The sequence below is a fragment of the Coccomyxa subellipsoidea genome, assembly GCF_000258705.1.
Source record: "Coccomyxa subellipsoidea C-169, whole genome shotgun sequence".
NCBI lineage: Eukaryota > Viridiplantae > Chlorophyta > Trebouxiophyceae > Coccomyxaceae > Coccomyxa > Coccomyxa subellipsoidea.
Window position 1 is genome coordinate 1525614 of NW_005178039.1, and position 24229 is coordinate 1549842.

The window sequence follows — 24229 nt, forward strand, 5'->3', positions numbered from 1 at the left end:
AAGTCGCCGCCTGAAAAAAGCCTGGTCAAGGTAGAAAGCAGGAAGCTTGTACCCAGAATTTGAAAGCTGGCGTCCGGGGATTCAGCATCCGCTCCAGGCCTAGAGCCTGGAATGGCGTCTGAATCCACGCCTGGTATCGGAAACTTTGCTATCCTCGCCTGTCAATGGATCGGAGACACCCTCGGGGTGTCACCCCAAGCCGTTTCGTCCACACTTGTGTAAGTATTATGGCTAATATGTTTTCATGCATTAAATAATGGCACATTTGCATCTGCATTGGGATTTTTGCTCCCGTTCTCGTGTCAACGGTTTGAACGCGTCAGATGTCCCCAGACCTTCTGGTCTTCACACACTTCTTTACTCTTGTGTCTTCTGAGTAGTTTTTCTCTCTGTTGACAGGATCTTTTTGGTTGGATTGGCATCGCTTGGTCTTGTGTATGGCCTTAAATGGTTCAGTGGGAGGGGCCAGGCAGGTATGGGAAAGAGCTTTCTTGATGGGGTTCAATTTCAGGAAGCAAGAGTCTCCTCTTGGCGACAGACCTTGACTTGCTTCAGTGACCATGCAATCTTGCTGCTGCAGGGGGAAAGCCCTCAAAGGTTATATTGGTGGCGGTGTTGGTGGTGAGCTACAGCCTGTGCAGCAGCATGCTGCTCATCCTCAACAAGGTAGGTTCTTTTTGCGCTCGCACACCCAACGAGAATGTGTCAATTGCATTACTCAATGTGCTGCCCGTTCAAGTGCTGCAGCTCATTCCTGCACTGGTGATGGCAGGTGGCAGTCACGTACATCCCTGCGCCGTCGTTCATTCTGTTCTGTCAGTTGGCGTCCTGCGCGGCATACGTGAAGTTTTCAGCGATGGCGGGCTTCATTGAGGCTGAGGGGTTGGAGTGGGACAAGTCCAAGAAGTTTGCCCTCATTGTGGCTGGCTTCATCGGCACCCTATTCTCAAATGTGACATCGCTTCGGGTGAGACCCCATCTCCAATCTGACGATGTCGCACCGGGCCTTCAACGAGCTGGCGGAGATCTTCCTGCCAGACTTCCTACCACCATATAAGATGTGCTCCTGCGATGAGACACCCCACCAACGCAGCTGCATCCGCTGTGCCAGTGCTATGACGTGCATTTTTTATCCTGAACTGATTTTGGATCTATGCGCATGCAGTATGTTCCTGTTGACACGATTATCTGCTTCCGGGCTTCTTGCCCGATCGTGATTGCCATCATTGAGTACTTCTATTTGGACCGGGAACTTCCCTCCTTGAGGTCGTGGGGAGCTCTATTAGGTGGGTTCGCCCCTCTACTTCCTGCCCGGCACACCAAGCTACTAGCTATTACATACAGTGCAAAGTATACAAGTTGCTATCTTGTGCATTCTGTGGATGGCTGAGTGGACAGACTCTTCTGGGAAGCTAGATCATTTATTTTCCTGCTCGTGTTAATGGTGAGCTGCTGCTTAGAAGAAACACTTGCTGCTAAGCAGGCGTCTTTGCGGGAGTGACTGTTTACACGTTCCATGACATCCACTTCACGGTTATTGGCTATGTGTGGATCGGCATCTGGTACTTCTTCGCCGTGTTTGAGATGGTCTACGTCAAGAAGGTTGTGGACACTGTACAGATGACCACATGGTCCCGCACCTACTACCAGGTGCAGCCTCTCACGCCTGCTTTGTCACCTCCCATGTTTTACCAGTCCACGCCCACCACTACCAAATCTAATGCTCGTGCTTGAGTGAGGATATCCCTGCCTTGCATGTCCAGTGCATGAGTAGCTTATATTTCCTTGTCTGGAGGCCAGGCATGGCTAGGCAAATGGGAAAAAACCCAGCCAGGCCAGTCATTGCATCCCTGCTCTAAGTGTCTTGCAATAGACTGCCCACCCGGAGGTTATCTGATATCTCTAAGGGTCCACAGAATTACACAGCAAATGGATCACAAATCAGCAGGACACCGGGCGCTCAGGGTATGGGTGCACCTGGATCGTCATTGTATATCACTAAGTAGCCATTTAAGGCATCTTGAATCCCACATTGAAGCAATTGACTGATAATCTCTGTGGGTGCGCAGAACACACTGGCGATGCTGCCAATGCTGGCCATCACGCTGATGAGTGGGGAGGTGGAGACGCTGTCCAAGCAGCAGTGGTCGGCCGGGGGTGTGGCCGCGCTGGTGGCCTCCTGCCTGGGCGGCCTGGGCATGAGCTACTTCTCCTTCGCGCTGCGCGCAGTCATCTCGGCCACCTCCTTTTCAGTCATCGGCAACGTCTGCAAAGTGCTCACCATCCTCGTCAACCTCCTCATGTGGGACAACCACGCAAGTGCGCCCCCGCCCTCTCCCTCTCTCCCCAATCTTCTTCCCCCCTGCCTATCGCCTGACATCTGCGCCTCTGTATTTTGGGCCTCTGGATGCTTCCGACTCTTGCCTCGTTGCGTGAGATGCATCACAAGTATATTCACTTGACAATGGGACTCTCCAAGGCTTGCTGGGTTGAAGTTTAAAGCAGGGGGTGTGTGCCGTGCTGGGGATTGTGAGTTGCGTTGCGGGCGCTGATGCCGTGCGTGCATGCATGCAGATGCGCTGGGAACTGTGGGGCTTCTGTTCTGCCTGGCGGCCGGGTCCGGCTACCAGCAGCCGCCGCTGCGCAGCGTGCGCAGGGAGGCAGCCAAGGACCAGGAGCCTCTTCTTCTCAAGAAGGACAACCGGAAGGAGAACATTGTTTGAGTCAGGGACTTGACGATAGGTTCTCGTTCTTGCAGCACCACTTGTCAGGACAGGGTTTTGCAAGGCACAACAAGAGTCACTATGCGGGCTCTCACACGTGGCGTTGCAGGGCCTTAGCTGACAGATTCAGTTTAGGCGAAGGAAATACAAGGATTGGTTGCTATGGACAATTCTGACAATCTTCAGCATCTCACATACCAAAATCGCTGTTATGCATTGGTTGGAAGACGCATGACCCGATGGTCAACTCCATCGGATTGCCCACACCAGAACTGGTGGATGTCATCGCAAACGTTGGCCCAATCCGGGATATTTTGCCCCATATTTATGTACTGCCAATATTAATATGCGAGTTATTGAATGGCAACCTGAGTCAGGATGTTGATGTGTTGCAACTGTCTGGTTTCTTCGATCGAGCGCCTATAGTTGTCCGCATTGCTATTAGGACAAAAATTTAAAAATTGTCCAATTGGTGTTGCTGTAAGCCATATGAAGCAGTCTAAAATTATGAGTACCGCTTGGGATCATGATTCATGATCAACACTTGGCTTTACAGCGTGCACTGCAGCTGCTGCTGAGTCAGGTACACTGTACACATGACATGCGCACAGCTGCCTGGGATGAAATTCTTTTGCATGCACAGTAGCTACAGTCTTGGAGCATGTCAAATGATATTTGGCATACATCTCTCAAGTCAAAAACTCACAAATAATGTGGCTCTAATGGATAATCTGCGTTCCAACTCGCCCACGCTGAATGTGACCTCAGGTTCTTTCCACAGTATGAGCCACAGCCATTGACCCCTTGCACACACTGGCTGGATTGACCCGCCCACAGGAGCAATATGTTCGAGGGCTGCAGCACAGCCTTTACACCTCAACTAGTCCAGCCTGTGACACTGTGGCGCACAGAGTCTCAGCCTGCAACGCGGACAGCATCCAGCACGATATTGCTCCTTGTTCTGGCGGGGTGCACGTGTTCAAATTTCAGTGCTATTCGCTTGCCATCAGATTTAGTTGTGCCCTGTTCAGTTCAAAGGCAGGCCGGCCTCCTGCATGCTCGCAAGGAGCTCCTTCACTTTGCCATGGTACTTCTGTCCGTACTTGCGCTCCCAATGCACGGCGCTGATGCCAGCTTGCTGTGCCCTCTCTGCAAGGAGCTTTCCAACAAGCGCTGAAGCCTGCAGATGCCACATAGGCTAGGTCATGTGAGCATCATTGGCATTATGATCGAGATGATTATCGAGTGGATGATGAGATGAGGGCAATTCAGAGCAAAACAGAGCCACCTCAGCAGGACCTCACAGGTTTATCTGAGGTAGAAGGGAGATCCTTTCGAAGATCCTTTTCAATGGTGGACGCTGCCGCTAAAACGTTGCCATCTGCTCTGCGAATGACCTGAGCGTACGTGTATTTGTTCGAAAGGAAAAGCTTCAATACAAAAGGCTTTGCTGCACGCATGAGACTGCTTCGCATCCTCTTATTTTAAGGGTTGTCTGCCCTACATACTCTTTTGTAATCACTGGGGATGACGTTGAGATTGTTTACGTCTTCGAAGGAAATGACTCTCTGAGATCGTTCTGCAGATCATGTACTATTCCCTGTTCCAGCTCTCTACTCTATTCAATACGGATTGTGTTGGTCTGCCTTTCCAGGGAGTATGAAAATTGTGACAGATGGACCTCTTTCTTGGAAATATTTGAGTAAATTCAGTCAAAGCTGCCATGAGCTTTCCCAAGCCCTGCAAATCCCTTAAACCACCCTTCAAACCCTCATGAGCAATGCATTTTAGAGCTGGCGAATTTTTGCATTGTCCTGTCTTTGCAAACTTTGTTCGGCTCCTCTTTCATGCAATCCAACAATTCTGCAGCCGGCTCACAACTTGCATCAAGCTTTGAATATAGAGTATTGCCCATCTAGAGTGCTCACTAGATGTCAAGATGAAGAGCAATTGACGCTGCATTACTCGATGAACAGCGCAGTGATGCTTAATTCATTGAATGATGGGTCGCAGTGCCTGACCATTGTTCTCATCCTTAACAGCGGTCCTTGATAATTTAGCAGTGCTAAATTAGCACTCGTTCGTTCAATATCCACAGACATAATGACCTCCTGCAACATCCTCTTCAGACAATCTTTTCCTTCAGTGCGAGGCACATTTCAAACATTGCGGCGCAGCTTTCATGCTCTACACACCATATGAGGCCAACACAAACACCCCTATCAGGATGCAGGCGGTTGAGATTGTAAAAATGGCGACCGTTCTCCAACCATTTATTTCATGGTAGTACAGGATGGCCCATAAGCTGCTGACAATCAGCTGACACTGCACCAGCGGCCAGCCCAAGGCTAGACCCAAGTAATTCACTGCGTAAATACTCAAAAAGTTCCCCGTGCTCCACAACACACCGGTCAAGAGCGCTGGACCAGATGCCACTCTCACTTGCAACGAGGGCACAGGACGCCCAAAAAGCAGGCAGCAAATGGAATAAATAATGCCTGCGGTGACTGTGACCTGCATACAAACTCCAGAGAGATTGGCAGGAAGGACAAGCACATTCAAAGAGCACAAGTTGTTGGAGCAGGCTGCAAAAGACATCTGTTGGCCTTGCAATATGGTGGGAACGGGAAGCATACCAGTGCTGCGCCAATACCAAAGCTGAGCAGGTATATAATGCCCTTGACATCCTTCTGAGCATACTTCAAAGGTACCAGAAAGGAACCATTGGTCACCCCAATGCAGCAGGCCAAAAGAACTCCTATGACAAAGTTCCTCTTTGTGGGTTTAAACAGTGCTGTTTCACAACTTCTTTGTGCATCCTGGAGGTCACACATCATCAAGTCATGATCACCTAGTTGCTCATGGCATTGAGGAAAAGAACGGCTTGACTAAAAAATGAGCAGCAAAACATGGACTCCATCGGATGCATGCATCACCTCTTGCGAATAGGCGGCTGGGAAGTCTGGATCATGGTTCTCTGCGGTCGGCACCAGCTCAAAGTGCGGTTTGGTCCGTACTTCGTGAACCTCAAGCTCAGTACGTGGTTTGCCGACCTCAAGAACTGCATCCTCAGCTAGAGGCAATCCACCTCCATGCGTATCAACCTCGACCACCCCTGCCGCCACTTGTTGCGCAGCATATCCCAAGCCGGCCATCCCCAAGGCCATCAACAGTAAACCTGATGACAACGCCAGGTTCCACTGTGTCAGGGCTTGCATGTCAGCATTTGCAATCCAATGCATTGGAGCACGGGAAGGGCATTGCATGTAATGAAGGGAGAAGTAATGTTGCCTCACCCACAAATGAAAGAGGCAGGCTTTTGATGGGTTCATGGAAGACAAAGGCGCCCCAGATGAAAGATACAAAGATGCTCAGGGCAGACCAGGTCGTCTGGGTGATGCCAAGCCCTGCTTTCTGTATGGCAATGATGGCCATAACCCCATTTGCCACCCATATAGCGGCCCCCACAGTCCCCCACCAGGTGAAAACGAAGCGGTTGTATGTGAGTACCAACCAACATGTTGTGAAGCACACCAAGCTCTTATAGAATTGATAGGCTAGCGGGTCCACCTGGGGCAGCACAGCACCCTGTCAATCCCTCAAAAGTGATAGGGAAATCATCACTTATCGCATAGGTGTAGGATACCTGAAGCGGAAAAGTGAAGCACCTTTGCATCCAGGATTCGTTTGCACTTGATAGGCACACCGAAGGAGCCAAAGGCTGCAGCTGAGCCGATTGCAGTGGCTAAGCCGATCGCAAAATCTAACATCAGAAATTAGTGCGTGCTAGAGCTGGTTAAACTTGGACCTAGACCCCCCAACATCTTTGGACTGAGGATCGATCTCACCCATCCCTGCCTTGATGTTGCCTTACACAAAAATCGCGCTATTTTCTATATGAAATCGAGAGATCCAGCTCAACTGAGGGAAGTGCAGTACAGCTTGCGCACGACCCCTGCCTGCCCCTGGCTTCTAATGCGGACGAACACCGTCTTATCTTTGAATTGACTATTTCACGATGTGATCCTCTCTTAGAGACGATGATCTGTGCGTTTGCTGTTCCTTCGTCACTTCGGAATTCCCAGATGTCTTACTCATGATGATCTTATGATGAGTACGACATTCAAAGGAAAGCGTCGCTTGCACTCGCGAGTACAACGAAAGTACAACGCAGGTTTCAATCCATTTTAAATCAAGATTACGAGAAAGTCTTCATCTCTGCAGACAGATACTCGCTAGGAGACCGTGCAAATTACCATCGTCGAAACAATCGAGGTAAAAATATCGGTACCCGTCTTTGATTAATGCGAAATCGTTACTAGTAAAGAAGAAAAAAACTCAATATATTATCGTGAAGACGGGGATCGTCGAGGTTGGGGTTCGTGTGGAGATGATGGTTTAGTAAAAGGTCTGAGCTTTGGCAAAAGGTGTGCTAGATGTCTTGGACCAATTGTCATCTCATTGGGATTGCTGGGCAAAATGTGTGATCCCGGTGGCCGAGCAAAGCTATGCTTGTTGCCACTGTCGCAAGCACACATACAAGGCGTTGCTTCCATGGGAGGTCTGTCTGATGCAGAGTATGCTGCAAGTCTCCAGCGTGCCCTTCAGACTCACTTCTTAAAATATCTTGCAATGCAATCCTCACAATGGGACTGGTTCTTGGACCCATGGACGGACACACCGTGCTGTTGCAGTGACAGATTCAGCGTACTGATCCACACGAATCCCAGTCATTGACCGTGCTGCAGAGCATTTTCCAAGATTTGACACAGTTGTGTACCGGTAGATTGACTTGAAAGTGCTTGCAGGTGGTGTGAATACCACTCTCTGCTCACTGACAGGGCAGGGAACCAAGTCCAAGATGACAGACGCACTTGGCCAGCTCAGCACGGAGCGCACTAATGTAGGAGTGATTGGAGGTGGGCTAATCCAAGAAGTAGAGGATGTTGCAGTTCACCCTGTACCAGCAGGGTGCATGTATACCGCAGACTGGGAAAGTCATGTAGCCATGCACGTGCAGGGGGAGCATGGGGCACAGCCTTGGCAATGCATGCAGCAGCCATGGGGCACGACACTCTCATTTGGGCGCGCGAGACAGAAGTGGTCAGCAGCATCAATGACCCGGCAGTCAAGGAGAACACCACCTATCTGCAAGTGAGTACACTGCACTGACCCATCCATATGGGATGAGCAAAAGATATCAATGACATGCTTGAAGCTGTCATAGTGCTGTCCTCTTCTAAGATCCCTTTTGGTTCACAGGGATACAAGGTGCCAGAAGCTTTACGTGCCTCAAATGACATCGCGGCTGTTGTCGCGCATGCCGAGATTCTGCTGATGGTCATTCCGACACCGTTTGTGGCTGCCACAATGTCCACCATCAGGGACAGCCTACGCCCCGAGCAGGTACTTACAGGGATTGACTGACAAGGACTCATGCATTGCCATGGCCAGGCAGAGAAGTGTGTTTTTTGGCTTCATGAATGGGCTGGTTCTGATGAGCGAGGAAGTGCCTCGGACCTTCCTGGTGAAATGAAGGCTCAACTCAGTGGTATGCTTTCGTGCAGATCATTGTGTCATGCACCAAGGGCATCCTGAATGACACTCTGGAGACGGTGAACCAGATTCTCACCCGAGTGGTTCCTGAGGCTCTCCACAGCCGGCTTGCATATCTCAGCGGCCCCAGCTTTGCAGCAGAGGTGCGTGGGAACACACCAGTCACCCCTTGCATCAATGTGTCTACACAATTGCTGAGGACCTGGATTCTCTTGGATTATCTCTGACCTGGTGGAGGAAAGCCCAAGATAAGGTTGGAAGGCTGTCATAGAAGGCTGCGACGCACCTGATCCTCATGGATTGGAAAGTCACTGCAATAAAATACTGTAATAAGAATAAACGCTGAGCACAAATGCTACTCAGAGGAGATTTGACAGCCAGGAGAGTAACAGGTGTCAGCTGTGCGCAGGTGGCACAGGGGATGCCCACAGCAGTGACCATTGCCAGCAAGACCGACACTGCCGCGGCGCGCGTGCAGTCGCTGTTCTCAACACCTCGCTTCCGCTGCTATCGCACCACCGACGTCGAGGGTGAGAAATTGCTCCCTGGCAACATAGACATTCCTGCCCTTCAGCATGCGCGGTCCTTCACGTGCAGGGCCAGAGCTGTCATTCTTTGAATCCTTCTTCAAGGCAGCTGATTTGCTTGCACATGCTTGGAATCCCATCCTTCCTCTCTGTTGCTGTGGTGCAGTTGAAGACCTGGCAAGCACATGGCTGTCACCGCCTGGTTTCCCTTCTAGCTGATGCTAAAAATGTCAGTGTGATTAATCGAGCAGGGGTGGAGCTTGGCGGTGCGCTGAAGAATGTGCTGGCGCTGGCGTGCGGCATCAGCGACGGGCTCGGCTTTGGCTGCAACGGCCGCGCGGCGCTGATCACGCGCGGCCTCAGCGAGATGACGCGGCTGGCCGTCGCGCTGGGCGCCCACCCGCTGACCATGGGCGGCCTGGCCGGCATGGGCGACCTCGTCCTCACCTGCACAGGTGCCTTGCCCCTCTGAATCCTGCCCTGGATCCCACTCTGCTGCATGTGCTCTTGCAGGCTGTTACTCATTCGCATTAGACCTCATCACCCCCGCCGCGCTGAGTGTCTGACATCAAGTGGTGAGTTGGAGTGATTTGCTGAAAAGCTATGGACTATGCCATCTGCATGGGTTGCCTTCTCTGGTGCGAGATTGTACAGGCGGTTTAGGGCCAGACTGGCGTTTATGGAGTAGATTCCCTTACTCACTGAGCAAGCAGGGGGCTGACTACAGACGGTGCACGGTGTCAACTGCTAGGCTGAGAGGTGGCTGTGGGTGCAGGGGATCTGAGCCGGAACCGCACGGTGGGGATTCGGCTGGGGAAGGGTGAGAAGCTGCAGGACATCATCGACAGCATGAAGGCCGTCGCTGAGGGAGTGCTCACCTCACGCTCTGCACACCAGCTCGCCCTGTAAGCCATCCATATTTCCTTTGCAGAGAAGCTGCCTATAAGATCTTGGCGTGTGGATAAGGTTGTGTAACGCTCAATTTGGCGCTCAGTCCATAATTATTGCAAATTGCATCAGGGTCACACAACTGAAAATTCCTACCCTTTGCAGGAAGCTGAATGTGGAGTGCCCCATCATTGCTGGAATCTATCGGGTTATCCATGAGAATGCAGATGCGCGAGCTGTTGTCAGCGAGACCATGAGCAGGGAGCTCAGAGCCGAGGTCGACCCAGAATTGTTTGAAGCTGCTGCACGGCAGCGATAAGCCATATTTGGAGGAATGCACCCTGCAAAGACTGCGCCTCGGTTTTATTGAGGAACCTGACGATGAGCAGTGTTTAGAGGTCGCCGTATACGTGTCATGTTATGAAGGCCGCCTTCAGGCCTGAGGTCACAGCCCCAGCATCCTGAAGATGTCGTGCAAAATACATGAGCCTATTCAACCTTGTGCAATAGTAGTGTCCACAATGGTGTTGCTAATGGTCCATTGAGCAAGGTGAAGCTCGACAATTGTGCAACAGGCGGTGTTTGATTTAGATACAGTATGCTTTGCCACCCTTCCAAATGTCACACGAGAAAGGCAGTGTAGGTAGATGCAACAATTGCAATGATTCCGCGTCAGATTTGTGCCGTTCAACATGAGCATTGCTCAGGGTGCATGCAATGCGCACTACAGCACAGACAGCCTTTCTGGACGTGGAGGCATGCTTAATGAATTGACGAATCAAATTTGTATTGTAATTACAGCTCCAAGTGTTTGGCTTCAATCAGCGGGGAAGTCACACAGCGAGTCTTTCAGTATCAAGGAATGTGATCACGACACGCAAGCAAGATCCCGATGCAGAGACAGAAGTGTTAAAGGTGCAGGCTCTCCACAATGGCTGTGCGAACATCCTCCGGCACTGCATCGCCTTGGAAGAGGTCATCTTCCACCTGACCGGCTATGGACGCCACCGCCTTGTAGTACCTCCTTGTGAAGGACTGCAGAGTTGCCAGCATGAATGCATACCATGCGTGCTTTGCATCCTGCTGCTCCGTCGCTCCTGCCCACACAGCAACAAACACATAAAAAGGGTGAGCCTGAACGCGCCTAACGCTTCGTGAACTTGTATCCGCACAGGTACAGTGGCTGGAACAGCATCATCACATCCCTGCTGAAAGGCACAAGTTTGTAGACTCGGGGTGGACCCAGCAGATGGGCAGACCTATGGCTGATGGGTCAGGCTCTTCTCCACTTGCAGGCTCAGCTGCAGAGGCTCCCAGCTCGGCGTGTCCTTCCAATAGGATGTCCCTGAAGTTGGTGAAGACTTGGAGCAGCAGGGCCTCCTGCAGCTGCACAGCTTCATCCAGATCCGCCTGCCTGCCTTCCACCTGTCATCACACCACCAATCCTCAGCACCTCTGCTCACCACAGCATCCTTCCTGATGCAGTGCTCACTTGCGGCTTCAAGCTTCAGCAAGGCATAGTAAGCAATCTACGTGCAATTGACTTATTCAATGGTGTGCATGGCTCTTACACAATGTGCAACCTGTGAAAAAGATATCCACACCGCTTTGCGCAGACTGCGAGGGTTAATCCAGGGGTGAACCCACCTGGGCCTGCGTTTCGGCAAGGACACTGCCGGCGGCGGCTTCCTCCTGCGCCAGGCGCTCAGCAAGGTCTTGCGGCGTGTCCTCCCCCTCTCCGGCGCGGCTGAAGGCCTCGGCCGCCTCCCGAGCGCGCGCCCCCGCCGCGTCCGACTCCGCCTGCGCCTCCGACAGATCGTCCCGGGCGTCCTGCGCGCAACCAGCCTTGCCCTCAGCCCAAACCCCCACTTATACATTACACACAATGTATGTCACCAGATTCCAGCAGAATAAAATCGCGACATCGCCAGTAAGACATTGAACACCCCTTGTGTCATCAGACCTAGCAGAGTTCAATCACAACAGCATTAGGCAGTGCCCGCACTGAAAAGAATGCTCAGAGCGGCACACAGTGACCCGGGAGTTTTACATTTAGTTGTAGCAATGACAAGGGCGGCGAACCTGGGTGCGGGCGAGCATTTTGTTGACGGCGTTGTAGAAGACTTCCCAGGCGAGGCCCGTGGAGAGCTCGTCAGCGAGAGTGCGCACGCCGGGGCAGCCGAAGACCCAGGCCACGATGGCCGCGCCGCTCACCAGCCGCAGCGCCATCAGCCGGTCGATCACCTGCGCCGCCCGCTGCGGCGCGTTGGCCCACACCTTTGCCGTCACGTCCACCAACGCCACCTCCCCCTGCCCGCAAAACATTGAGACACGCAGTCAGGCGCTCTGTGCTGGGAATCCCTCTGCTGTGTCGCAAACAATTGCATCAGGCTGACGATTGTGAGGATGGTCCTGCAAAGGGCACCTGAAGGATCCCCCCGCTATTATTGCAAACAAATGCTATACACCGCCACATCCGCTGCGAATCTTGCTATTTGGAGCTCTTGACAAGGACTCTTTGATGTGCTTGGTACCTTGAGAAAATTGAAGGAATACAAGGGAGCTAGTGTATTTTTGCGGCGGAGGGACCCCTCAGATGCCTTCGCATAATCCATCCTCTAGTAGTACTTTCAGGTCAAGAGTGATGCCCTGATGTGGGAGGCATTTGAACAAGTTGAGGCAGGGGAGCGCGCCTCGTGGCCGGTCTCGTGCAGGAGGGCCTGCAGGGTGGTGCAGTAGCGCTCCAGGGCGGTGATCATGTGCGTGAAGGACTTGGCGCCCGCGACCAGGTACCCACGCAGCAGCATGCGCAGCACTCCCAGTCCGCCGCCCAGCTCCTGCCGCAGCTGCTCCTCCTCCACCCACTCCAGCACCCCCTCGCTCACCACCTTGTGCCGCACCTGCCGGCACATGTCCAGACCACCCCTAAACCGGCTTTTTTTTTGTGAGTGCGATACTATAGCTGCTATTTGGAGAGCGCAGCTCTCATCCAGCCACCAGCTGCTCCAGGAGCGGATGCTTGCTGCATTAAGCAAGGTAGGGCGATAGGTCTTTGTCGTCACATTGGCAGACTGTCTGACTGGGCAACATCCTGACAGCCTTGAGCGGCGCGTTCCAGCTGAGTCCACCACCAAAACATGAAAGAAGCCAGCACAGGCATGCAGAGAATGAGTGCAGATGGGGGGAGGAGCGCGCACCATCTGCAGCAGCTGGTAGGCTCGGACGGTCTCAGCATCGCGCTCATCTTCGTGGGCGCCGTCGACGTCGGCATCGGGCGCGAGCTCAGGCGGCCCCGGCAGCGGCAGCACGTCATTGTCGGCGGCCAGCAGCGGCACAAAGGCCGGCGGGATGACGCTCTGGATGCGTGACCGGTACGACAGCCGCACCAGCTTTGACAGCGTCGCCACCACAAAACGCCTGCGCTCAAAGGAGCATATCATGTGACGCATTCCAGGAACACCTCCTGTGGAGCTGAGGGAGGCCCCAATCTTTGATTCTCAGAAGACAAGCACATGCATTACATCATGCATCTACCGCTTAGGCCGCCTCCATGATTGATCCTGACTGCCAACAACTCCTCCTGCAGATGGATGGTGCATGGGATTGATAGATAGCTTATAGGGACCAGGGACCAGTCTGGGGATGCGGCAGGACCTCTGGCTGTTGTGGGGGGGCATGTCCAGGACGTGCTTCCACTTGTCCCAGGGCCACATGAACTCAAAGTTGGACAGGTGGTAGGCCAGCCAGTCGGCCAGGCGCATGCGCAGCTCCGGGTCCATCACATCCATGCGCGCAAAGCACTCGCGCACGCACGCACTCATGGAGCGAGGGAATGTCGCCATCAGCTTGCACACATCCACCTGGGGATTACATGCATGCCACCCTGTCGAATCATCTAATGTGAATACAACGACACTACCGTACTGTAATTCCAACACGCTGTTCCACCCGAGAGGCAAGGTACGTCTGCAGACAAGCTGCATTACAGGCTGCCAAATGCTGCTCCTCGTTGGACTTGCCAAACACATGCAAGACCCGCTGAAAAATTGATGCTATAATTATTTTGCCCAAGTTGGAGACATGGCAACACAACACTGGGGGGACAGGGTGGCGCACCATGAGGGTGGAGTATGCCAGGGGCTTCAGCTGCGGCTGGGGCACCCTCAGCATCTGGGAGAACAGCATCTCAGCCAGCAGCGACTCGTGCTTGCCGGGCAGCTGCAGGCCTGCAACCACAGCCCCACCACACCAGTTAATTAATCAGTTCTAGCATACCGGAAGATTTTCTCCCTCCCAACATTCAATACCGTACCTTCAGCAGGACAATCTTCTGCTGGAAAACAAGACTTGCTGTTCTGATGTAAGATATACCTTTGGCCAGGCGGCGGGCGCATTCCACCCGGTCGGCCTCAAAGAAGTGAATGGTGTCCAATATATACTCCTCTGCCACCAGCCGCTCCACTTTCAGTGTCCCCAGCTCCGTGTGCTCTGCTGGAAGCAGCCGGATGATGCCTCGGGGCGGAAACAGCTCCAACACCGACGCCGCAGCCTGCGCACCACGCAACAGTGGATCCTATTTGCCAGGATCCAATCTGCCAAGTATTGCATCGCCCTCCATGCCACCGACTGAAAATTCTGGATGCAATAGGGCAATTGCCAACCGGGCATATTGTGCGAGAGGACACCGCCGCTATCAACTGCTCCAATCAGGGTCCAAGATTACGGAACCACGGGTGTATAAGATTGGGCGCTGGCAAGGACAAGCACCTCCATGGGGGCGGCGGTTCCAGACACGCCTGGCGGTGTGGGGGGCACGGTGAGCGCGGGCAGGTCGTGCGGCTGTCCGGCGGCCAGCTTGGCCTCGAACGCGGGCGCCACCTGGCGGATGGCATCCACCGACCACTTCCCGCCGCTGCGCAGCTCCTGAACGGCCTCCCACACCTGCGGCGCTCATGTTGTTCAACCTAGATATTGCTAGGCTCCCTCCTGCTTCCCTCGACCGCAGCTCCATACGGTCTTTTTGTTGTACAAGAGAGACTACTCTGCCACCCTCAGTCAATCAGCAATGCTGATTCAGCATGTCACTGCATTGTTCCCTATCCAGGTGTCAGAAGTCACACAGGGCACGATGCTGAACCACGGCAGCAGTAGGCATGCAGTCTGCCTCAGCCCCTCACCTGGCCGAGGAAGCTGGCGCCGCCGCTGTCGGACTGCGCCGGGATGTCATCGGCGTCTTTGGGCCGCAGAAAAGGGCGCAGCGCCGGCTGCGAGGCACGCGGCCGGGCTGCCATGTACGCCTCGACGCCCCCGAACAGGCGCTCCAGGTCGCTGGGTGCGCTCTCCGCCAGCTCAGCGCCGCCCCAAGGCAGGGCCATGAGGGCCGCGTACACAAGGTAGTCCGTGTATGGCTGCCACAGACGTCCGCTGTCCCCGCCGCCACCTGTTATTGATAGCAGATGAATTTCATGCCCATGAATTTGTTTAGACGCTGGAGGATGTGCACACTCTCTCTGTCATGCAGAACACTTCCAATTAGGCTCCAGACTTGTTTCTTGTAATTGTTTTTGCAAACATGCGAGGTCAGCAGGTGCATGCACAGAGCCATGAGCAGGGCGCACCGGCAGAAGCAATGGCGCTGGCAGCATCCACGACGGACAAAAGGGCTGCCAGAACAGAGGATGCATGCAGAACGTTGGCCACAACCAGCGCTGCAAAGAATCGCAGCAGTAGCCTGGCGCGATTCTTGTCGCCAGCGGCCAACACCACATTGAACTGCTCATTGGCAGATTGGATCAGATCTGTCGTGAAATCCTGATCATCTGTGTTAAGGAGACCTGAACCCCATCACCAAAGCTTCAGTATGGGATCCCACAGGCTCTTCAACACGTTTCTCCAGGATGGGACTGGGATGGAGGCGCTGGGTATGATGAGGGGCTCACCAACCAGAGTTGCATACACAGCAGTCTTTGGCGACAGCTCCACGGCACAGTCAATGATGATGTTTCTGACCTGTCCAGCCAAGACAGCCATTGGAGAATAGCGCCACAGACACAGGATTCTCATAATAAGTTACTGAACGCATGTGTCACAAACTGAAAGGTGCGTACCAGGTCCCCATTGTAATGCAGATCCCTCCTCAGACTCCTGTATAGTTGTTCCAGATCGTCCTCTGTTGATGGAGCCCCCACGCCCTGTTCCCACTGAAACGTAATCAATGATTCCATCAGGTAGCTACGATAAAGATAAATAATTCTAAACATTCTGAACATACCGGTTGTGGATCCCCAAGGTGCAGAAGTGAAGCCAGTAATCTGCCCTCCTCGTTCCTGGGCTCTGTATAGTCGTCTCTCTTACGTTTGTGTTGACCCGCAGAGTTAGGACGATCAGAGTATCCTCCCCTTGCATTCGGAGGACCACTATGGCGTCGGTTCCCTTCTCCGTTGAGCTCCCTATCAAATCGTCTGTCATGCCTGTCGCCCATCTTGAAGGAAAAGCGTCTAGGCTGGGTCAGGCAATACTCAGCATTCCAGAATCTGATCTACTTCATGCAAAATTCTGTAATTATTCCATGAAATCTCGGTGAGTGTTCCTTTTGCAAGAATTGTCTAGTCCTTTGCATGGATGTGTGTGCTGGTGAGGTATTCTGCACAAACAGCTGTGAGATTCTGTGAGAACAGCTCGCACAAAGTAAGAGCTGTTTCCCTAAAAATGTACCATATGTCTTCACTGAAGCGACCAAGCAAGTGGTCCACTTGAAATCGAGAATATCTCTTGCGGTCTTGTGTATCCCGCTTGCTTCACTGGTAGTTGCCTAGGTCTGGTCCCTTGGCAGTGGATACCATTTAAACCAACAGACAATCAAATACTCTGAAATTTGCAAGACAGATCATAGTAGCCTTGGCAGCGCAATAACGGCACCAACATTTTTACTGCTCTGCCAAGACCTTAGATTTATCTTTCAAGATGGACGATGTTGACGAGCTTGATCTCGATGATGACTTCTTCTCACCAGCACAGCCATTGGCAGGCTTTCCATGGAACTTGAATAGCACCACAAAGACATCCTCTGCTGGCGGTCCTTCTATTGCACCTGCCAAGCTGCAAGACACCCCATCAGCAGCAGTGAGCAAGGGCAGCAACGCCTCTCATCGAGCACCGCTGAAGCCGCTAGCGACACTGTTACAGGTCCCTGACTTCCCGCGCAGCGCAAGAACTTTGACGCCGCCCACGCACCCGCCTTACAGCGGAGCAGCACAGAGGACTGAGGCCAGCCCAGCAGTCGCCCAAAGTGGAGCTCACAGGGTCACAAAGCGACCGGCAGAAGGGCACAGCCTGTTCTCATCAAAAAGGATCGAGATTGACCGGAGACAGAACACTGCAGCGTCCCTCAGAAGTCAGCCAACATCAAGCACGCCAACAATATCCAGTCAGTCAGGCCTGGTCCAGTCGGGCTTCAGGCAACCTTCAGCAACAGAACACCAAGGTCCTTGGCATGACAGACAGAGGCATGTTCAGCAGCACAGCAGAGCAGTGACACCCTTCCAGCCAGCAGGGCCTTCACAGTCAAATCCCCACTCATCAGCAGTGTCAGTGGATCAGAGCGCAGCATCAATGAAAACTCTGATACCAGGCCCAGCTGGGAAGTTGCAGCAGCAGATGGACAGCACACTGCCACCAACACCTACCACGAGGACCCACGGAGTCAACCAGCATTGCTTTTCGTCCTCTCAAGATGACTTTGCAACAGAAGCATGGAAGTCTGCAATTGGAACAGCCAATGCCCACAGCAGTGCAGGCGAGCTCAGCTATAACTCTTGTGTCGTCCCACCTGATGCTGTACATCAAGCTTGAAGGTCATATCACTGTGCCTGCGATGTGCGCTGCACTGACACTGAAGGGGTGATGTGTAGGCGATGCTCAGCAGCAGAGGCAGACCCTCCAGACAGTACTGCTGAGCAAAGAGAAGGCAGGCAAGGCTGGCAGCTTGGTAGTCATGCTCGAGTCTTTCTCGCTCACTGGCTGTGGCGATGCCTTTGCCAAGGTCAAGGTGGGTTTCCCAATGACTTGCTCTTTCCTGAATCTGGGCAATGAGTGGGATTCTCAAGGTACTTCTTGTCTTGCAGAGCAACACCAATGTTGTCTGCGGTTGCAGGATCCGACCACACCCTCCATGGGTGCTGGCATAGACCGAAAGGTTCTACAGTCATTTCGTCTGGACCCTGGCACTGTCCTCGTGCTGAAGCAGGTCAGCCCATATCCCTATCCCAAGTTATGTTGCGATCCATCTCACGTGTTGCATCATCACCGCCTTCACTGACTTTGAGGACCTGCAGGTATCATACCTGAAGATGAGCAATGTGCCCTACCTGTGCGTGACTCCCCCAAACGTGCTGAGGGTGAGTCTCAATAACCTGTCCTAGCACCTGTATAATTTGCGCCAGCAAGCAAATCATGAACTTCTACCAGACCCATCTTGGCCGTCACAATCAGAGTGCTTATTTTTTGGGTGCAGGTGATACCATCAGGCTGTGGAACATGAGAATGGCTCGTACTATCTGTTTCTCAGAGCGCTCCAAGATGAAGAAAGCATGGAGCGCCCTAAAAGGGAGCCTCCTTCTTGATCATATCAGCAAGGTGTTTGCGATCAGTGGGAGTTGACAATAATTGCATTGATGGTAAGGGTAAGATCGATCTTACCCTGGGGTATATATCACTGGGGTATAACTTCAAGAATGAACTATGCTGGCATTTTTAGCTATTGCTATCGCATGCATATATCGCTCTGTAATGAAATTGTTTTGATGTCTGTGGGGCCCAATGCGGGATCATTGCATTGTGCATTGATGTCTGCATTCTCTCCTAGCTCAGTTGTGCACAATCATGACCAACATTGATGCATCTCTTCACTGCCCATTTCTGAGGATTCATGAGACACACTGCACGCATTGACAAATGGCATTGATGCGTCAGCGGCAAGATATGATCACCCGACGAGCATTTGAAAGGAAGTGATTCCAGGGCTCGTCGGGCTGCAGCAGAATGAAATCCCCATCAGAATCCTGGTATACAAGTTTGAGGCCCGTGCTTTCTGGCAGCGACTTGCCATAAGCTCGCCGAAGACCGTTCCACAGAGACCTGCACCCAGGACACAGCCAGTTTCATCCACAATGGAACCTTTCAAGATCGCACCACGCGCACAGCAAAGTAGGACGCCGGGCAAATCTACATGCTGTCATGTCCTTTTACAGTAATGCTGGGGGGCTTTCCAGACAGTAATATAATATAGCCAGCAGCCGAATCATAAGATAGCCAGCGTCCCAGGACACCAGGAGTGTAAAGTTCTGTGCATGCTTGGCAAGGATGCGCACATGTAGCTGTCAAAGCTGGCCAAGTTGACCTCGCCGAGCTGCTGCCCTCGCGTGCACCCATCCCCAAGGTACTCCACAGCCGCCAGAACGCCATCGCTGCCCTCTGCACCTCCTTCCCTGACCCCCGCCCTGCCCTCATCCGCCTCCCGCTCTTCGGCCTTCACTGCGGGCCCAGGCCCCTGCCCCTGCCCAGCCGCCTCGGCGGCCCTTGCTTTCCCTTCCGGCGACCGCCGCTGCTGACCTCCCTCTGCCGCATTGCCCTTCAGCTTGGGCCGCTTGTGCACCTGAGGCGGCTGCTCACCGCCGTCCCGCTTCCTGGCGCCTTGATCAGTCCTCCCCGGCTCGCTGCCTGCAGCGCTGCCACCGTGTGCTTGTCCTGCTGGACCTGCAGGAGGAGCTGCTTCAGCAGCTTGTGCATGTCGGCTGCTGGCCTCCGCCCCCCTGTACCTCCTGTCTGCCGTGGTGTCATGCGCGGCTTTCGCCTGGGCTGCAGCCTTCTGCTCCGAGCTCTTCGTCTGCTGCTCGTCAGTCTGCGCTCTGGCTGCCGCTTTCTTGCGCTTGCTCGGGCCGCCGGGGTGGCCGGGCTGTGCCTCGGACAGCGCTTTCCGCACAAATTCTGGAATGGGTGGACCCCTCGTATTGCCATGATGATGACCCTCTGCAGACCAAGGAGAGAGGCAATTGTGAGCACCCAATCACTAAGGCAGATGCAGAGTATGTTAGATTATGTTGGATATAAGCAGCGCCACATCTGACGGACTGAGACGCATTTCTAACCCTCCAAAAGAAATGCGATGGGCATTTAAGCAGCGCATGTACGAGAGATGTTTCAGACAACGCTCTTCACACTGCTGCATATGCAAGCAAACACACTGTGCACATAAGCATCTCTTTGTTGAGGCTGGATTCCTCACCGGGAGCTCGCCGGGCAGGAGGGGAGTCCACAACCACATCGGCAAGGCCGCTGATGCCCAGGCCTGGCTCAACCTCGCTCGCGCTGTCTGCCAGCTCTGCAATAGCATTGGCCTCAGCCGCGAGTGCCAACTCCTGCCGCTCAGCTGCTACTGGGTCAGAGGCAGACACCGCAGTGGGCTGGGGCCCAGCAGGAACTGATGGCTGAGGGTCAATTTTGATCTTCTGTGCATGATCTCCCGGGTGTGCGTCATGGGGTGGCTTGATGTCAGCCCCGCCTCTGTCTGCACGACATGGTCTGTCTGCATTCTCCTTTGTTTGTGGACCAGCACCTGACTGCCCGCTCTGCAGAGCAGCAGCCTTCCTCTCCTGCTCCAGGGCTGCCTTTGCTGCACGTTCAGCCTCCTCCTTGTCCCTCTGTTCCTGCTCGAATTCCTTGAGCCACCTGGATTTCATGCTTTTGTAGCCTCCTGCATCGCATTCATTTCCACTGCGTCATCAGTTTCCCTTTCAAGGTCCCATCCACACATCAATTACACTTGCACATTACATGGGTGTGATCTATGCGCAAGTGCTGGTTGAGGCGCCAACGGGAAGTACCAGGTATAGGCGCTTTCGTCTCTGGCTCAATCCCTTGATCCGATCTCCAGTCGTAATCATCCTGGCCCTTCTTTGCAGCTCTCTGTGACAGGGACGTGATCAATTGAGTGTCTTCATAGGACCCAAGAAGCATCAAGGGAATTTCATCTGATGTCTTGCGGGTGTTCTTACCCTTCCAGGATTTCCACCTCTGCCTCGCTGCCCTCCTCCTCCTCTAGCAGGCATGTCTTGGCCTTATCTGCAAAAAGCAGCTTCGGCCCTTACAGTCCAGATGTACAAGAACTCAAGCAGTCCGCAGCCAGATCTTCGCCCAATCTCAAAAGAACTGGGGTGAGAAGCTTGCAATAGGGATTGCACGCCAGGCCCTCCAAGTTGGAGTGCCACATCAACAAGGTTACCAAATGATCTTCAGAACATTTACGCAATTGTGCATATTTTTGTGGCGATCTAATACGCAAACAACCATGACACGATAAGGCTGCGTACTTTACACATCGATTCCTCACCTGCTGAGTTCCTACTGTTCACTGAAGAAGCATCACAAAGCCATCTTCAGAATGACCACATCTTCAGATGTTGGCAGCTCGCTTTCTCAGACTGGCCTCAATTGCAGTCGTTGAAGCTGATCTATTTATTCACAAACAGTGTCGGACCGCGGCAAGGGAGAGTGCAAGCCGATGCAACTGAAAGAAGATGTACCCCTTGAATTGTGCTTCAGGGGTTCAGATTCCGCTCATCAAAGTAATGCAATCGAATGCTGGGAATTACAGGTGATATGCGCGTCACTTGCGAGGTGGAATTCTCGATTGGATTTGTGTGCCCTGGACAGCTCAGATCACGTACTTGTTACTAATCGCACATGCAATGCAGTTGATGAGGGGCTCCTAGGGGAGAGGCTTGAGGCTTAAGATTACCAGGTATATGTCCATCGACAAAAAACTTATATCATCTAATGGGGCGCTGGCATCCATGCTCAATACCTGGTGTGTCACGGGCTTTTACAGGAGTCCCAAAATTTGCACAAGAGCCCGCGGCCACTAGCCTCAAGGCCTGAGCTCACTGAGCTGGCAGCACTGCTCTCTGGAAGAGTATCTGAGATGCATGCAACTAGCAGACAAGTGTCCAAATTGCACAAGATCAACTCATCATGGCAGTTGGTTCTTTTCTTTGGCGAGCAGCAAGCATTGCTTGGGCTACATGCGATCCTGACGATCTCCCCAGTGCTTTGCAGATGAATGCGCTGGTGTCCACAAGGGAATCCATGTCTACTCCATGCTCAATGCCAAACCCAGACAAAAGATACACCACATCTTCTGTGGCCACATTGCCTGTAGCAGAGCAACGGAGAAAGAGGTGAGCATTGGTGTCACACGGTGTTTTGTACTTTGAGCTACAGGACAGGACAGGACTGGAGTAGATTTCAGAAGTGAGATTGCAATGCATGAATCAGGATCAGCTAATCAGCATGCCTTGGTGATGGTTGGAATGGATTTCGTACCTGAGGCACCAGGAGAGTACGGACAACCACCAAGCCCAGCTATAGATGAATCAATGGTGCTGATTCCCATCTGCAGCGCTGTCAGCACATTAGAGCATCCCTGCCCATATGTGTCATGCATATGTGCCGCGATTGCCTTCACGGGGATTGCATTTGCACACTCCTGCACCAATCAGACACTTGGGTCAGGTTCTATAGGACTCACCCGGGAATCTTTGTGGTGTGATTGCCACCCCATAGGTGCAAAAAGCAAGAGTTCATTGCATGCAGACAGGTGAGCAGACCAGTGGGAAATAAGTCGCACCTTGAACATAGCTGCAACAGTCGCCGGTGTGCCAACCCCATTGGTGTCCCCCATGGACACCTCGTAGCATCCAAGACCATAGAGCCTTGCAGCCACATCCGCAGCCGCAGCGGGAGCTATAGCCCCCTGCACCGCATTGGAACACAGAGGACTTTAGAATGCAGTGCGCTGTCACCAAAGCATCTTGCTTCAAGGCTACTAATACGCGATCAAAGCTTGCCGAAGATTCTATCAGTAATTTCTTCACTAAAGATATTTCAGTATTTTCTTCCAGGAAGGAGCAGGATGGCTACCTCGTAAGGGCAGCCCACAACACAGGAGACATAGCCGCGCACAGCCACTTGGGCTTCTTTGGCAACTTCCACAACTTCCTCAAAGCGCTTGAGGCTCTCTGCAATGCTGCAGTTGATGTTGCGCTGACTGAATGTCTCAGAGGCCGCCGCAAATATGGCCACCTCCTTGGCTCCAGCGGCTATAGCGCGCTGCAAGCCCTGCAGCACTGATCCCACTGTCAGGACTTGCCTGCACCCAACGCCACATGGCAAATGCGGCAATATTTCATAGAGATCAAGCCTTGCTCACCTTGAGATTTGGTGTCAGGACCGGGTAGCGGATGTGCGGGCGCTTTGGGATCTGCTGAAAGACCTCAGTGGAGTCGGCCAGCTGAGGTACCCACTTTGGAGAGACAAAGCTGGTCGCCTCTATGACCTTAAGCCCGGCCCTGCCCAGCCTGTCTATAAGCTCGACCTTTGTCCTGGTAGGAATCTGCTGACAAGGTGACTCCCAGGTCATCACTGCTTCTCCACCTCTTATGGAGTCTGCTATCCAAGGTGTCAAATTATTAACAGCAGCTCGGGAAAGGATAGCTTACCGCCTGCTTTTCATTCTGCAGACCATCACGAGGCCCAACTTCGACTATTGTCACCCTGCCTGGAAGCTCACCACCAAAGAGGACTCCCTGCACACCCTCCCAAGTCCATCAGCCAGAACTTGAGCTTGACCGGAACCAGGAATCTGATCTTCGCTGCACGCACCTGAGCAGAGGTGACAAGAAGCCTTTCTTGACTCAGGAATTGACCGTTCCGAATCGTCTCCTTAACCGCGGGTATCAATCTTGCCAGTGATCGAGAAAACGACATAGCGTCTTTCGAAGCTCCCTAGAATCACATCGCACTTCACTTTTGTTGTGATCGAAATAAATGATGAGTGTGAACGAGACAAATTGAATTTGAGGGAAGAGAGAGGACGAGAAGATGAGATCATGAAAAGAGATGATGAGGAAGCTGACTAGATTTGGGGGAAGCTACGCATAGGACCTCCCATTCAACATCTTTGTGGTATTACTTCAACTTCAAAGCTCAATACAATTCCAGATCCTACATAATGGTCGATCAGGTGCCACTCTCTGTACCCCAGAAAATACCAGTCCAACATTAACGCCGCGTAGACCTCGAGTGAGCTCAGCCTGCCGCAGCCAAGTGCACTCAGGCTGACCGGGCCAGCTCAGGCCGGCACAGGCGCCATGCATGGGTGTGTCCATATTCCAATAGCAGTGCTCTGCATTTCTAGCTCACATCATTGCATGAGTACTCATGCAATATCTTGATTGGATCCAAGCTCCGGAGATAGAGCTTTGATGAATGTCATCTTCTGTTTGAGACCTCAAATTGATACAGATCGGCAGGCTTCTTGCATTCGTATATGCACCGCCGGGTGCAGGATCGCATGACTCGATCCTCCTCTCCCGCTGCCAGGGCAAACCCTGAAAACTTCTGGCTGTACGCCACAAAGTCGCTAATCCCAGACTTGCATGCGCTCTGACAAGAGTTTGTGCAAGCTGTTCCAACATCCTT

At 52.9% G+C, this 24229-nt stretch overlaps 6 protein-coding genes across 6 annotated transcripts; 3 read left to right on the forward strand and 3 right to left on the reverse strand.

The window, feature by feature from the left end:
• Window positions 1–46: 46 nt before the first annotated feature.
• On the forward strand, window positions 47–2723 carry COCSUDRAFT_27890 (hypothetical protein; the record flags this gene model as incomplete). Its single annotated transcript, XM_005649741.1, has 8 exons — window positions 47–218; window positions 400–473; window positions 581–666; window positions 773–967; window positions 1166–1286; window positions 1484–1650; window positions 2070–2319; window positions 2575–2723. The coding sequence occupies exons 1-8, from the start codon at window positions 112–114 to the stop codon at window positions 2721–2723; spliced, it is 1149 nt and encodes a 382-aa protein (XP_005649798.1). The 5' UTR covers window positions 47–111.
• Window positions 2724–3258: 535 nt separating this feature from the next.
• COCSUDRAFT_22549 (translational machinery component) lies at window positions 3259–4324 on the reverse strand. Its single transcript, XM_005649742.1, has 2 exons — window positions 4028–4324; window positions 3259–3903 (listed from the first exon to the last, which is right to left on the reverse strand). Exons 1-2 carry the CDS (start codon window positions 4196–4198, stop codon window positions 3751–3753), a joined length of 324 nt encoding a protein of 107 aa, XP_005649799.1. The 5' UTR covers window positions 4199–4324; the 3' UTR covers window positions 3259–3750.
• A 1917-nt stretch (window positions 4325–6241) lies between these two features.
• Window positions 6242–10506, forward strand: COCSUDRAFT_52811 (NAD-dependent glycerol-3-phosphate dehydrogenase; the record flags this gene model as incomplete). The annotated part of the gene is made up of 9 exons (XM_005649743.1): window positions 6242–6246; window positions 7611–7642; window positions 7744–7877; window positions 7986–8129; window positions 8291–8422; window positions 8689–8809; window positions 9058–9261; window positions 9582–9711; window positions 9860–10506. 9 exons carry the CDS (start codon window positions 6242–6244, stop codon window positions 10011–10013), a joined length of 1056 nt encoding a protein of 351 aa, XP_005649800.1. The 3' UTR covers window positions 10014–10506.
• A 97-nt stretch (window positions 10507–10603) lies between these two features.
• COCSUDRAFT_61488 (ARM repeat-containing protein) lies at window positions 10604–16162 on the reverse strand (the record flags this gene model as incomplete). Its single annotated transcript, XM_005649744.1, has 16 exons — window positions 10604–10791; window positions 10954–11119; window positions 11342–11524; window positions 11777–12004; window positions 12120–12154; window positions 12366–12594; window positions 12892–13111; window positions 13349–13554; window positions 13811–13920; window positions 14066–14243; window positions 14462–14635; window positions 14872–15134; window positions 15313–15528; window positions 15634–15703; window positions 15802–15885; window positions 16049–16162. The coding sequence occupies 16 exons, from the start codon at window positions 16160–16162 to the stop codon at window positions 10604–10606; spliced, it is 2664 nt and encodes an 887-aa protein (XP_005649801.1).
• Window positions 16163–16657: 495 nt separating this feature from the next.
• COCSUDRAFT_61489 (hypothetical protein) lies at window positions 16658–18114 on the forward strand (the record flags this gene model as incomplete). Its single annotated transcript, XM_005649745.1, has 4 exons — window positions 16658–17087; window positions 17605–17741; window positions 17847–17939; window positions 18028–18114. The coding sequence occupies 4 exons, from the start codon at window positions 16658–16660 to the stop codon at window positions 18112–18114; spliced, it is 747 nt and encodes a 248-aa protein (XP_005649802.1).
• A 3442-nt stretch (window positions 18115–21556) lies between these two features.
• Window positions 21557–23571, reverse strand: COCSUDRAFT_22551 (3-hydroxy-3-methylglutarate-CoA lyase). The gene is made up of 7 exons (XM_005649746.1): window positions 23411–23571; window positions 23248–23334; window positions 22959–23141; window positions 22670–22867; window positions 22377–22502; window positions 22073–22235; window positions 21557–21902 (listed from the first exon to the last, which is right to left on the reverse strand). The coding sequence occupies exons 1-7, from the start codon at window positions 23513–23515 to the stop codon at window positions 21712–21714; spliced, it is 1053 nt and encodes a 350-aa protein (XP_005649803.1). The 5' UTR covers window positions 23516–23571; the 3' UTR covers window positions 21557–21711.
• Window positions 23572–24229: the final 658 nt, after the last annotated feature.